At 40.3% G+C, this 15,564-nt stretch overlaps 1 protein-coding gene across 1 annotated transcript in view; it reads right to left on the bottom strand.

Moving 5' to 3' along the window:
- Window positions 1–648: 648 nt before the first annotated feature.
- The window catches only part of SDC2 (syndecan 2), a 58,238-nt gene continuing 43,322 nt past the window's right edge, over window positions 649–15,564 (bottom strand). Inside the window, exons 2-5 of the mRNA XM_051610355.1 lie at window positions 11,462–11,573; window positions 3,928–4,061; window positions 3,079–3,214; window positions 649–1,851 (exon numbers count right to left, since the gene is read on the bottom strand). Coding sequence (XP_051466315.1) covers window positions 1,688–1,851; window positions 3,079–3,214; window positions 3,928–4,061; window positions 11,462–11,573 — 546 coding nt within the window. The 3' untranslated portion in view covers window positions 649–1,687. The remainder of the gene's footprint in view (window positions 1,852–3,078; window positions 3,215–3,927; window positions 4,062–11,461; window positions 11,574–15,564) is intronic.

Here is a 15,564-nt window from a genome sequence, read left to right as displayed (position 1 = left end):
AAAAAGAAAACAAAAAAAAGGAAAAAAAAAAAAAAGAGGAGGTTAACAGAGCAGAAGACGAAGCCATTTGTCTGTTACAAAGCATTATATAAGGAGGCAGACTATCGTCTTCTCCACGTGCCCCTCAATGCAACACCTATTTGTGGTCTAAGCAACAGAGCCTTTTCTCTTCTACTTGGAACATTTCTTTCTTCTCTTACGAAGGTATTCCACTTGTCCCAACTCTTCTGCTGGAGTCCAAGCAGAATAAACCAAAATTCTCCAAAAGGCCGGGGAAAAAAACAAACCAGAACAACAAATCAAAACCCAATATACACAATAAACGAAAGCGGGGTCTCCTTTGAGTTCTACAGTACGGAAAACAACATTTGTAGGAAGAACAGGTCTGTGTCAATACTGCCATTAAATATAATGCAAAGGTCGAATGACTTATGACTCATATACCAGATGCAAGACTTAAAACAATCCCACTTTTCTCAGCAATAAATCTGGTCCAAGGATCACCCTGATCAACAGCATTGGGTTTGTTTTTGTTTTTTTTTTTCTTTTGGTCTGGATTTTTAAGACCTTCTGGATATACTCTGTGACATTAAAACATAAGCAAATAGACATAAAATGAAAAACATACAAAAGTATATCACAATGGAATTCTCAGTATTAGGCCACATGATTTATTCAGTAGTGTTTATGTTCCCAAATTACAATTATGTCTATCCATGTAAGACTACAAAAGTTACCATTAGAATTGTCTGTGCTTATAAAATACCAACATTTTCTTTTACTGTTATATACTCATTAACACCAGTCTGCGACGAGTTACATATAATCATAGGCACTTCAAAGGCTTTAAAAGACGTTTACAACTTAAATGCATTTTTAAAGAACGAAAATTTAAACCCCTACTGGTACCTTCAAATTGCAAATAATTAACAAATACAGTGGCCATAGAAATCTGCAGCAACTTCTCAAAATACTGCTAAGAGTCTTTGGGTTTGCTTAGGTTTGTCAGTAGCTTACTCCAAATCTTCCTTACAGATTTGTTTAGTAAGAATACGACTATACAGTTGTAGTAATAATCCAATTTTACACAGTAATTTGCTGTTACAAATCTCACTGAAGCTACAGGTACGCTGAGAAACACTGCAAAGTGTAAAATTGATATTCTGACACTTAAATTTATACAAAGTGGAGTTTAAAGTTTACATAGCTGAAAAATTACATTTACACTAAAAGTTACTGTTATCTGAATTATCTGAAGACAAATTGCACCATGACAACTACAAAAAGGCATTTTTTGGAAACAGATAAATTAATGAAATAAAAACTAACTTGTCAGATCAATTTGAGACATGCCGACAAAAATTAAACAACTTTCATTGAACCATAGGATAAAACAATCATTTTCATTATTTTATATTTATGCATAAAGTTTTAAAAATGATTCAGTGAACATCAATGGTTTTATAAAATAATGCTTTGCCACTGTTATTCACAGAACACTGCAAATGTTAAGTTTTAATTTTACATTTTTAAAGGAATACATGAAAAGTTTTAAATACAATGGGATTTTATCATAAAGGTGCCGTAATGGCTCTTTAATGAAAAAAAAAAATCTTCATTATTCTATGCAAAAGCTTTATTTAAAAAAGTTCAGTGATCTCATAAATAGAGACACTAAGTAGGAATTTTATGCATAAAACTCCTTGGTAGGTGCCTTTTGATAGGCAGCACAGGATGGTTTACGTTCACCAAGGTCGTAACTGCCTTCATCCTTCTTTCTCATGCGATAGACCAGCAGCAGGATAAGGAAGATTGCGAAAAGAAAACCGATAACTCCGCCAGCAATAACAGCTGTAATCAAAGAAACAGAGATTCACAATATGCCAGAAAAACAAGTGGAGCACCCTATTTCTTTTTCGAGCTTGCAATTACGTTCAAATTACAGAAAAGGACTGCCATTATGCAACTGTCTTGATTATTAGCATCCTGAAATATATTCTCAGAAAGCCCGTTTGTGTTTATGAAAGGCAAACATTTAAAAGGAGTGAGTGATCCAACAACACACAGTTCTAAAAAAGTTACTACAAATTTTTCAAAACCTCAGTAAGACACCCATACTGCCACAGCATGAAATTTTCTTCGTTTATAGTAAGAACATTTAAGTTTCTTTCCAAGTCATTTTTCAAGAGTTAGCATTTTCAGCCTCAAAAGAACTACTTTGTCTGTCATACTAGCTAAGCAATGGGGTTTCCCTTTCTGCATCAGTTTTCACTCTGACTTGAGACTGGAATGGATTTCCTATTGATGAGTAAGAGGAGGGAGCATTTCACGGAGCTGCAGGAACATGTGTCGTGCCCTTGCAACTGTGTAGAAAGCATCAACTCCAACTAGACTTTAAGAGCAAACCTGCATGCTTTCACTGATGTGGATATTAAAGCAATTTCACATTTTGCTGCTCAGAGGAGATGTGGTCCAAAACTGTGTGTCCTTCATGGCTCCTAACACCACCTCCAAGGACACAACAAGTAAAGTATACTGGTAAACACTCTTCTTTTGCCAAAAAAACCTCACATGCAGGAAAGCATCAGGAATACTTTGGTGGCCAACCTGTGCCTCCCTGGGTTATGGATGGAAAATGACCCTCTGTATCCTAAGGAGAGCGTTCATCCATCCCTTTCTATCCACCCACCCCTGCCATGATCTCCTCCCAGGTATTGTCCATCCACACCAGGTGGACAAGACAGTGACGTGCTCTCAGGAGTGGGGCTGAGAAATACATTTCTGCACTGCAACCATTAATCCAAACTGCAACTCCCTTTCCAAGCTGTGGAAGCTCCCAATATTCAGCAGGCAGTATTCAACTTGTGGGCATCAAATCAATTGGCAAGACTTCACTATTAAATAACTCTAGAAGATTCCAATCTCATTCTCATCAGATTAACCACCAGCCACCCCCATGAATGTATTTAAGAATCTATCAAGAAAAGATAAATGCTGAGTTTGCATTATTTTAGATGGATCCCCCTCTCTTTTCTGTGGTATTTCTGGCAAGATGGACCTTGGCAAACGACACCTCACCTGCCAGAACTTCTGTTCTCTGGAAAAGGTTTTCTGAATGCTTCTCAGTGAACACGTCCGTGTCTTCCCCTGGTTCATCGCTCTTTTTCTTGGCATCTGTCTGGGGCCTTTCCTCTTTATCAATTTCTTCTGGTGACTGTGGCACAAAAAGGAAAATAGCACTGTTTACAGACAGGGTGCAACACAAGTCAGCACAGTCACTGCCCGCCATGGGCAGCCACCAAGCTGTGGCTCCACGCACATCCTCCACAATACCCACAAACACAACACACAGGAAGCTTTTTGACTGCAGAAAACTGTGCTAGACATTGTAACTGGATCTATTTGTCATCACAATATTGGAATGAAAAACACTATCCACAAGTTTAACCCCCGAAAAGTATATTCAGCAAACAGCTGCTAAATATTGCCTCTGTTGATCAGAAGAATGGCCTCTGCATGAAATTAACCATTCTGAAATGAACACAGGTATGTTGTATTCAGAATGCCTCTGAGGCATTCTACGGTGGTAGAAGGAAATATTGAAATAGTAAATGGAAACTGGCAATCTTTTGAGAGATGTAGAAAAGGTACAGCTCGGACTCAAAGCTATCATAAGAAACTGTCTTGTGTATAATGACATACTCTTTTTTTGAATCTCTCTTTTCTTTCATGTGAAATCCAGATATCCCTAGGCAGCCTTTCTAGTAGGAATGAAACTGAGAAGCTCTGTATTCATTTGACAGGCTGCAGCAGCATTAAGTGAAGTTTTTTGCGGCATTCTGATCTGGAGAAATCAAACAAAGTTAACAACAAGCCACTGGGGTACAGTGGAACCGTTCTGAATGGTGTTGCTCTCCAGCCACGCACCTGTGTTTGCGCAGGCACCTTGGTCTGCATTTTCGCTGTGGTAGTCTCAGCCCTAGATGCATCACTAGTTGTCGGTAGCTTTGGAATTGTTCTGGATGTTGTTATCGCTGCACTATCCTCATCCTCTTCAGCACCTGGAGACAAAAAAGGGGTCAGTTCACTGACCTGTTATGACACCAAGGAAGGGGTGCTCGCACAGCCCACTCTAGAAGAATGGTCTAGATGACGATCCCTGCTAATATAAAGATGTGAGTGCAAACAGTGTGCCCCAAACTGTCAGGGGGATATTCGTGCCAAGTGATCCACAAAAGGGGAAGGGGGTACATCAGCTGGATTAAACAGTAACCAGGAAATTACCAACGATATTTTTGAAACAGAAGGAAGCAGCCTGAAAAGAAGCATGAAAAAAGCATAAACACTTGTAATTGAGGCAGAAACCCTGGAGTGGAAGCAGCAGCTGTGAGGGCTGGTGTGACCCTGTCTGACGTGCCCCTGTGGCACCAAGGGCTCTGCCAGGCCTTGGCAGTGCCACTCTCTACCTCAGGGGTGTCCCCAGCAGCCACCTCCAGCTCTCCCACAACCACCTTGGGACACCTTTGGGACCTACACCCTGAGGGTGCAGGGTCACCTCCTGGGGGTGGCAGGAAGTGGTGGGGTCCTGGAATCTCATGAGGCTGGGGGCATAGTGGGGTGTGTGGGCAGAGGGTCCCATGCACCAGATGAGGGGAACTTGCTCACTCCACAGAAAATCTCTGTGTGTATGGCACACGTTGGGATCAGTTACAGAAGGGGGGGTTGGAAATTTGTAGTTGCATGTTAACATTTTTAAAGTGTAGGTATTGTGGTTATCTGTTGTGTTGCTGATATTAAGCCAAATGATTGCCAGGTAATTGTATATGTTAAATAAATCAACCAACAAACTTCTTTATCCTGACTTGACTTAAACCACAGGAGCCGAACAGTTTTTCACTGTAACACACTACTTCAACAACAAAATCTCTCCTCTACACAATCTGTTAAACCCTCCAACATAAAAAAAACCAAGTAGTTTCTATCTACAGGAAGACTGCTATTACTTTATATTTCAGTCACTAGGAATTCATGTTTTTAAACTCTACATAATTCAGAAGTCTTTTTATTTTGAAATAAAGAGTAAGAGGACATAAAACTCCCTAAAGATAACCTTAAATTTAATTTCCTCCACATTCAAAGCCCTCCTGGAGTATGAAGGCTCCTTTAGAATAAGATAATGGACGTGTCTAACAAATATCTTTTAGTGATACTGGAAGGAAGAATAGACAAGAGACTAAATTATTGCAAGGCTTGAAAGAGGAAAAGAACTCATTCTTGGATCACTCCTCAGGAATCTCAATGTGTTCTGTTCATTACAGACACTGGTTACCCAAGTAACTATGGGGTAATAAAACCAGCAAATGTCCGTAAGAATAATTCCTAACAAATAAAAATATATCCTCTTACAACAGAACAGTATGACTCACTCATTCCAAATTGACTTTTAATCTTATTTTTGTAGAGAAAGTAAACAGGCTGAAAACATGAGCACAGTAACAAAGTTTTGAACTTGTGATCAAGAATTATATACATGTGGCATTGAAAGGAAGGGCATTAACGAGACAGTAACTACAACTTCTGTACTGCATGTAGAAAATTTGGAACCATTTAAAAAAGTACTACATTAAAGCTACCAGCACAGAGTACTGGAAAAACCTTCAGAGATACCAAAATTTCAGTGCAGCCTCCAGAATAAAGACCTCACAACGAGAAGCAGGTATTTTCCTGAAATGCTACTCAAAGATCAAAAAAGCAAAATCCTGCTTCAAAACAGAGGTGAGGGAAGGCATCCAACAGGAAAAAATGTCTGGCTTTGCCTCAAGAGTTTTCTTTGAGAAATAAGGCCTAATGGATAGCTCAGCCAGCTTTACCTTCCAAAGTTCCTCCAAATTACTCAAGACCTTCAGAGTCAGGGAAATTAAAATTGGGGAAATAATCAGATTAGAGATCTGATATATCACACGTTGAGAGTACAGAACTTTATTTCCTTCTTTTTATGGAATTATTAAGTCCCATTTAATCACAACTGCTTCTCCAAGTCCTTAAATCCCATCTCTGCTTCAGGCAACAGTTGTGTCTGCCAGAGAAAATGGCGAGCACCACAGGCCCTGAATCTCTCTAGCTATGGAGGATACAGATCTCCAGTCTCTTAACAAATAGGTGACTAAACAAACTTTTGGACTAGTCACTAGATTTGCACCAAAGGTACCCAACTCTTCTTCTGTAGAGCCTCAGAAGAATCCTGACAATCCCCAAAACATCAGGGCACCTGTTGTTTAGGCCTGACTCAGGTACTGGCTCAGACACATCCCCATGGTTCCTAGTTTCTAATTAGCTTTATCTAGACAGGTCTCTTCTTGGCATAGAGTACATCTAAACAAGGGGATGGCATTTCCCTCACTAAACTGATAGTAGTATCCTCAAAATTACCTGTAAATAGGACCAAGGGTTCAAAAATCCTCTCTAATGCTCTCCAGAGCATAGCAATAGCATTTAACATAGTACCATTCTCCCTAAAAGGCAAAAAAACCCACAAAACAAAGCAAAAAAACTACTCCCCTCCCTGAATCCAAATAGGACTGGAAAGAAAAATCTACAGAGTGTCATGGGCATAACTTCCACCTAGGTTGCTGAGAGGAATACTGCAAAATGGTTGAAGTGAAAGAGCTTGCTTCCTCCTCTTGAAAATATCAGTGTCTCTTCAGAGGGTTTCTGGATTTGGTCAGCTTGGGTGACAATGCTGAGTATTATCTGCCTCAAGTCTCTCTACAAATAGATACCTCCCTCTTAGTGAGGGCACTGCAAAAACCCTGCACTCATTGAACCCATAGCCATCTCTGTGGTAAAGAGTTGAGAGACCTTGACCACCACACAACCATCTTTTAGCCACTGCAACCTCAGCTGCTGCCTTCAAAGTGATCAAAATAGCTCTAAATTGTACTGTAGTATTGGTAATAACTAATATAGCCCTCAGTGATGAGTCTTATTAGCTGCCCTGTGGATGATGGGAATGCAAATGCTCTTTCACACTCCTGGTGCTTGAGGAAACTTGTCAGGCAATAAAGACTGTGCCAGCTTAAAACACTGTATACTACAAAAAGCCCACAGTAGTTTACACTCTTGCTTGCAAAGCAGGCAGTGATTAACTCTTCCTATCAAACAAATCCAATTACTTCACTCTGTCTTTTGGCGTAATGTTTTCTTGTTGTTGCACACTGCACTCTGGGAGTACCACCACCACAAGCAAACTTGTCATGAGGTGGGTACACACATACCCACCATCTCTTTCACACTTTCCATCTCTATCATCAGTGTGGCACATGGCAGAATGACATATTTTTAGCTGTCTTATCTCATCCCCATTCACATGAAAATCCCCCAACACAACCCTTGAGCAACACAGCATTAGGCAACCAGGGATGACACTGGGAACTGCAGCTGAACTAAATGGGGACACAGTGCAAGGATGTTATGTCTCTGGTAATTCTCACCTGCGAAGGGGAAAAGAAAACAACAAAACTAGAAGAAAACAAAAGGAAGAGGCCTAACTATTTTGAAGTATACTGAAGATTCTGCCCAGCACAACAACAACACACTTTCAAACAGTATCACAGTGGGTTTTATGTTAAAGGACCTGGAGAGCCAGGCATTCAATGTCATGAAGCATGCTTGGGGTTGGTGTAGCAGGTGGACACAGGAATCTCTTACTCCAAGCCAGTATGAAGGGCACATGAGTGGGATCTTAGGAAGTAGAAAAAGAAATACTTGCTGTGTTGCTTGCACCATGGGAGGGGAGGAACATCAGGAGAGGCTGTGTCACCACACCTGGCGTGCCTCTGAGACACACTGCCACTGGGGCCAAGAGCATCAAGCACCTGCCATGGCCTCCATGACAGCTCCCATCCAGCACCTGGCAGAGCACCTGTGCCTCCCACACCTAGCCATGGTCCCTGACCCAGCCACCACCCCTCACCCAGCCCCACACCACACTGCCACCACTGGACTATTGAGGTGCTGGAGCAGGTCCAAAGGAGAGAAACAAAGCTGGTGAAAGGACTAGAGGGAAAGTCTTATAGGGATAGGCTGAGGGAGCTGGGGTTGTTCAGCCTGGAGAAGAGGAGACTCAGGGAGGACCTTATCATTCTCTTCAACTACCTGAAAGGAGGCTGTAGTCAGGTGGGGGTCGGGCTCTTTTTCCAGGCAACTAGCAACAAGACAAGAGGGCATGGCCTCAAGCTGCTCCAAGGGAGGTTTAGGTTGGATATTAGGAAGTACTTCCTCATGGAGAGAGGGTGATTAGACATTGGAATGGACTTCCCAGGGAAGTGGTGGAGGCACCATCTCTGGATGTGTTCAAGGAAAGGCTGGATGTGGCACTTAGTGCCATAGTCTAGCTGATGTGGTGGTGTTGGTCATAGGCTGGACTTGATGATCTTAAAGGTCTTTCCCAGCCTTGGTGATTCTGTGACTCCAAAACTACCTTTCAGCCTTGGAGTATAACTTCAGCCTCCCAGTAGGTCAAGAGCCAAAGCAGATCTGCTCTTGTGTTTCTTAGAGAAGCTCAAGTGCCACCACCATAATGTTCCTCCAAGAACAATTCCCAGTCACAGTGTCAGTCTAGACATAGTTCATCCTGAGCTAATCTTCTGAACTCAAGCTGTTATTGACTGAGAAATATTAGGCTGGGGGACGAGAAGAAGGAGAAAGAAAATCTGCATCAGATTCTGGTATATATTGCATAGAATTTTCTATCAGGTGTAACTTCAGCGAAGACACAAGAAACAGACAGTTTTCCAAAGAATGTGTGTATAAATCTAATAGACATGAAGGCTTTCCTTAGCATAAAGAGTAGTCATGATGTCTAGCAGCTACTTCCAGCTAGCTGCAGGACCAGGGCTCAGTTAAGATCTTTTATGCCAGAGGAAAAAGTAACCGTAGTGATAAAAGCATTTCAAGTTTATGTAGGCAGAAAAACTTATTTTAATTTTACTCGTTTATTATTATGCAATATACAAACATCTACACTAAAAAGACTGATGACAGAATGAAGCATCTCCTCAGAGATGGAGGCTGCAAGAAGAAAACAAAGGACTGATGAATTCACTGCAGACTTTCTGCTACTGATACAGGACAATTAGGAAGCAGGCATGACTCCTTCGGAAGCCATTGGACAATGGATTTGGACTGAACACTTGGGCAAACACACAACAGCAGGCCAGAAAAAAAGCAGAACACATCACCTTTTTTCTCCTTAGAAAAAGCCTTCAGCCAGTTTCTAGTTTGAAATGTGTCATGCTTACAGTGACATTTGTCCATATTAATGCTGCTTGCAGACCTGCAAGGGCATTAATGGTGATGCTGACAATTCCTGTTTATCTCCATGGGCCTGGTGGCAGCTAACAATTTTCATACCGAAGAAAGGAGTCAGCATGTTGTCATCTTGGATCTCTTCACTTGGAGTTGAATTACATGGCAAGAAAACCACTCTTGAGTGGGAAGGCTCTTCCTGCTAGGAACACTACATTACGGAGTATCAAGTAAAGAAAGATACACTGAACGTGAGGAAAACCGGTATTGGATACATCCTCAGGACATTATCTACTCCACAATGTGGTGACAGCAGTAAGTATAGGATGAGTAGGGTGAAGGTGATGCTAATTTGCTTCCCTCTTGAGATTTTTTCTTAACCTAATAAAACTGGGCTCACAGATTGCTTCTAAGATTATTTGAATGTAAGAGTTCTTCCTTTGATAAAAAATACTGGATTTTGATACTGTTGCATGAGGTCTCTGGAAGGGCATCCTGCTAGTGCTATCTACTATGAGATTTTTCCTGCTTTCTTGTAGTAAAGAAACTGAGATTGCCAGAGGAAGCAGTAGTGCTTGCTGTATACTGCATCTTCCACCCATGGTTCAAGGCTGAGCCCAGGAAAAGAGAGAAAAGAAAGCCAAGGTGCTACTGTTGGTGCAGTCTAGAGGTAGTTTCTATCCTCCTGTCCTTCCTGCTCCACTTTTACCACTGAGATAGGTTAATAAAATCAGAAGCCAGTTCTTTCACACTTCAGAAGCAGGGCTGCATTTTGAATCATCCAGATTAGAAACAGCCAAACTCCACAGAGGGATGGAAACAAAAAAACAAGACAGATCATTCCTCATATTGCTATCTATTGTCAACTCAGCTCCTTTCCTGAAGCTTACAAAGTCATCAGCATCTGAAGACATGACAGAGTAAGATGCTGACTGAAAAGGGCAATTTTCTCAGAGATCGTAATTTTCCTTAGACAGTCCTGGGAACTGGATTAAATCACTGCCTTGTTTATTTATTTATTTATTTTTCAAATTAAATGTTAAATTTCCTCTCAAATAAGTCTACAGCAAGGAGGTACGATTAAACCTCTGATCACATTGGAACATCAAATTGCCCCTATGGAGGACTCCTAAAATGCAGAGAATTACCCAGGTGGTCACAATGGATGAGCTTGAATTTGCCTAGCAGCATAATCAGAGCTCTGTAGACTTCATTTTAACATACCTTTGAACCTCCAAAAGAAAGAAAAACCAAAAATCTATCCGAAAAAGCTCAGCTGTGGCTTACACGGTAACAAAGACAAGGTGCTACATGAAGGGCTTTAAAAATTCACAAGTAAATATAAACATGAAAAGACAGATTACAAAAAGTGCAGTAACAGACAAGTAACACACTTGGAAAATAAATGGGATTCCCACAACAACTCAGCAAATGCTCACAACAATAAGGAAATTAATCTTCCAGAACTACCAAAAAATCCTGCACTTAATTTTTAATGGCTGGAGCCTCCCAGCAAGTCTAGAAGATACTCCACGAAGAAGCTTTTTAAGAGAAATTATTAATGAGGTTTCACTGACTTTTTTTGAAAATTTCTGGGCTAGCTGCATGCCTCTAATGAGTGTTTAAGTCTGAGAAATCAGTATGTTATTTTTAAGAATTTCTTTATTCACTATATGGATGTAATTACCTCAGACTATCATGTTATGGGCAGTACCTAGACTTCTAAATTTAAAAGAACAACAATAAAAAAGGAACGGACACCATGTTTACGTGAACCTGAATGAATACAAGAGAAAACAAGTTTGCTCCTGGTATGTTTTCTTATAGTCTACTAAATTAGCATTTTGCTATGGGAAAACTAAGCCTTCTCTAATCCTTAATCTGAACTCCAGAGAGATCTACACAGAAACCAGAGGGACAGCAGAAAGAGGCAGTGAAATGATGCAACTGAAGACTAGGAGAAAAGAGCGGACCGTTAATACTTAAAACCCAACCCTCAGGAACACTTGGTGCTCTGTAAATAGAGAGCCAAACACTCAGGGTACCCACAGAAAGTGTCATCTCCAGCTTATAAAGGAAAACTGGACAGCTTTTCCTCCAATAACGGCATTATTCCTTACATTTTTTAAAAGTAAATCATGACATGTTGTCTCACCTGAACCTGACCCAGAAGAATAATCATCATCATCAATTGGATAGACTCCTGATGCTTCCTCAACAGAGCTGTTGTCAAGGTATAAATCTTTATCAGAAGTCAAATCTGCTCTCTGGAAAACAGATAAGAGGGAATGGTTAAAAACGTTAACAAGTTGTCCCACACAGCAGTCTCTTAATCTTCAATCATATTTTCAAAGTTGATGATGGCACACTTAACATTTTATACTTTCAGTTTATGCAACACATTGTCTCAGATGTTTGAAAAAATATGCAAGAAAAAATATCCAAGGCTGCACAATGCAAACTAAGAAACAACCCACTCTTTACGAAGCAAGCACCCTTCATAGAATCATAGAATCATAGAACTATTCAGGTTGGAAGAGACCCTTGGGATCACCGAGCCCAACCATCATCCAAATGACCCTTAAAATCACAAAAACGATCCCTTCAAATCACACATCATCTCATTCAATGCATGAGTGAATAAATAGGATTTGCAATAGACTCTGCAGAGCTTCTGAGACAAGAAAGAAGCAAATCCCAGGATTCAAACCCTAGGTCAAGATCTAAAACATACAAATCAACAAGCTGTCTCGTGAAGTCTGTCATTTGATCTCAAATAGGAAGCAACAAGAGCACATATCAAAAAACGTTACAGAGGTATAGCTAGCCAAGCCTCACAAAACTCTTTACAAGTTAGAATGAGCAGCTGGGACTACAGAATAGAAATGTTTCCAAGACAGTGCTGTTAATTAAGGATTATGACATTTCCAGCCAGATCAGACATCACATTTCCAAAATTCTGGTCAGGCAAAATGCTCCATTTCCTAAATGAATTAATATCTCTGAAAATTTAGCTGTAGCTTCAACAGGCTGTAGCTTGGCTTCCTGTTACTTTTACCACATTTTTATGTCTGCAATTATTTCTCCACTAAAAAGAGAGTCTGCTAAAATGAGCTGATAATAAAACAAGGTCTCAGTTATCCTTTTAGATTAAGAACTCAGGCTCTGAAAGACTAAAAATTATCTTCCTCCACAGCAGCTTGTGCTTTCTCAACAGAGCATAAACAATCTAATGGGAGCCATGTATCTTCACTGACTTAAAAAGTACCTGCTACTATTACTACCATTGCTTTTACCAGCATTTCTGTGAATGCCCATATGCCACAACTTGTTGAAAAAAGTATGACAGTTGCAAAGGGATTTTTAAGTCAAAAAGCCAAACACCAAAATGCTATACCGAAACACATTTGGTTTGTTTCACATAAAAGCACCCAAACCTGCTGCTCTGAGTCATGAGGGTTTCCACCTTACTTTTTACTGTATGACATTGATTGCCCTTTTTATTCTATGTAACATTCACTGCAGCTTTCCTAAAGGGGTACCAAACTGTGAAAGGGGTAGCTCCTGTATGCCCAGACCCACATCTGCCTTTCCAAGGTACTTCTTTTTCCCCCAGAGGTCTAAAAGTATTGTTGAAGACATTTGTGGCTTTTTTAAAAAAGATTTTTGGCAACAGATTCCAGTTCTAAGCTACTTCACAGCAAAAAAACCTGTTCTTCAGTTTGATCTACAATAAAAATTGTTCTTCATGGAAAGCAGAAAGGCCATCCTGATTATTGGAGTATTTCAGAGTAAAAAGACCTTTGCACTGGGGGTACTTAGCACTTCTCTGAACAGCTCTGACCTAAAACAGTATTATGCTGTTTTTCTTCTACAGAGGAAAAGAAAAACAATGTGATACTGGGTCAAAGTCTGCTCTTGCTATGGCAGCTTTTACCTGTGGGATATGCGCAGGGAAAAAAGCTCTCTTTTTAAAACAGGTTTACAAAAGGCCTACTCTCATCTGCTGCTGCTGCTAGTTCACACAGTCTGCCTGGAACTGGCTGCAGTCCAAAGCAGAAATTCAAGACAATGTCTGGTCACCATCAAATGACTTAATTCCTTTAAAAGATGTCTCCAAAGGAAGGCCTGAAGTACCTCAGTAGGTGTATAGGGGTGGTATTGTAATTAAGAAGCAGCTGAGACTGTTTCCGTATAGGAAAACAGCTCCCTGTCATGGGACAAATATCCTGCTGTTGATCAGGCTGCCACAATGGACAGAGCCACTTTGCCCCATTTTACTTTCAGCTGTAATTGTGGTACACAACAACCCACTCCTCCATATCAAACAGGAAAAAAACAAAACATATTTAAAAGGAAATGCAGGTGGCTGCCAATGAGTATAGAAAAGGCATTCAAAAGTTATCAGAGGTAGTAAATATCAACGAACACCAAGCTGGGAAAAAAACCTGAAGACCTACCTTGTGAAATTTCCTAACAATGGAAACTGCCAATAGCATTTGATAACAGCTGAAAAGCAGCCTCAGTTGGCAAATGTTAGTGAATGAAAATTAGTTTCCATGAGAACAGAAGCATCATACATCTGTGCCCAGAATTTTTAGTGTTGAATAAAAATATGAAATTACAAATCAATTTGTTCCCCAGGCCATTTCCCACTTCTGTCTGTATAAGAAGCAAACTTAGTAGAATTCAATAAACAAACAAAAACCCAAACCAACCTTCCCCTCCAAAAGAAATGAACCTATTTTTTTGCTATTTTCAGTCTCACAGGAGTCAGAGAAGACAGAAATAATCCCTGACAGTTCTAAAGATTCAGTTTTTGTAAGACAGCTGAGCAGCTAATCCAACCCAGCCCAAGCTGTAAGCGCCTGGTCAGCCAGGCTCCCCATCATCATATTCACTCCCTTTCTTTCAATGAATTATGGCTTTTTAGCTGCCAAAGCTTTCATTTCTAACTATGCTGAGATGTTCTCAAGATTTAAACCAGCTGAAAACAGAGGAAAACAAATGGAAGAAAAGCCTGGGTAGTTTTCAGCAGCAATTTGAGCATCCATTGTATTTTATTCTGGGGATGCAAAGGATACAATGTGAAACATTATTTAACTTCTAGCATTGTGGATGGCACAACTCCAACAGAATGGGTAAAGAGTCTTATAGATCCAGTACAACAGCTACCGTAGGGAGAAATATATGGTATAGTGAACCCCAAATGCATTCATCTTAAACATCAAGCTCCACCTGAGTAAGATGCTCTGCAGCTTTTAGCTCCTTGCTTCAGCCTATTTCCAGTGAAAATGATTCTCATCTAGAGAGCACCCTCTCAAACCAAAGGTGCAAAGAAGCATCCTCTAGCCTAAAACTCCCCAGACATTTGCATAGGTAAATGCACTGCACTGTCCCCAAACTGAATCTCTTTGCAAGCTGGCTAGTAAGACTTGGGGTAGGGGCATCCACTCCACACCCTTGCATCTTGCTTGCATCTCTTATCCCAGTTGCTCAGAAGCACGTATCTGCCACTTGGAACGACAGCTGCCTTCAGGTTAAGAATAAAGAGAAAAGCCAACACTTAACAAAAGAGGCAGAGGTTAAAAATAATTCCATGGAAATTAAGCTTAGCAAAATGAGAGATAGTTAACGAAAATAAAAGAACACTTCATGGTGCTTAAGTGAGTATTAAGCACCAAACCCACGCTTTGCCATTTTATACTATGTAAAAATAAATTAAGATTTAATATTTGCTCTAGAAATGGTTCTTGCTTGTCAGCTGGAAATCCATGGGGGCCTGTGGACTACTTCCAGGGTGTTCACAAAAGTTGGACAAACAAGTCTATTGTCAGTAGGCTTGGACAGAGAAAGGTCTGTACTAGCACTTCAACATGCTTAGAAGGAAATATAGAAAAGTTTGCAAATTCTAACTCCATAAATCTATTTGTAGTCCTTATGAAGGCCAAATATTTAAGGGTCTGTTTCCTATGGCTAACAATTGAAATAATGGCACTCATGTCACTTTTATGTAACAGCCTTATTTTCAGATCTATTAAAACAGCAGAACACCAGGCAAGGATGTCTCTGTTACCAGTCCTTTGATCTGGCCCTGAAGCCACAAAACCTGCTCATTACCTCTTGACAGAGATTGCATTCTCGTCCATCATTGTTATCCCACTTACATTTTTATTCCAAGAATATAATGCTGCAAAATCCTGTGACCTAAATACTTCACATGCTACATGCCAATGATCACTGACTTCTTTCTGGTTA

Source organism: Apus apus, chromosome 2, assembly GCF_020740795.1.
Source record: "Apus apus isolate bApuApu2 chromosome 2, bApuApu2.pri.cur, whole genome shotgun sequence".
NCBI lineage: Eukaryota > Metazoa > Chordata > Aves > Apodiformes > Apodidae > Apus > Apus apus.
Note: the sequence above shows the minus strand (reverse complement) of the source record. Positions and strands in the feature narration are given on the sequence as shown.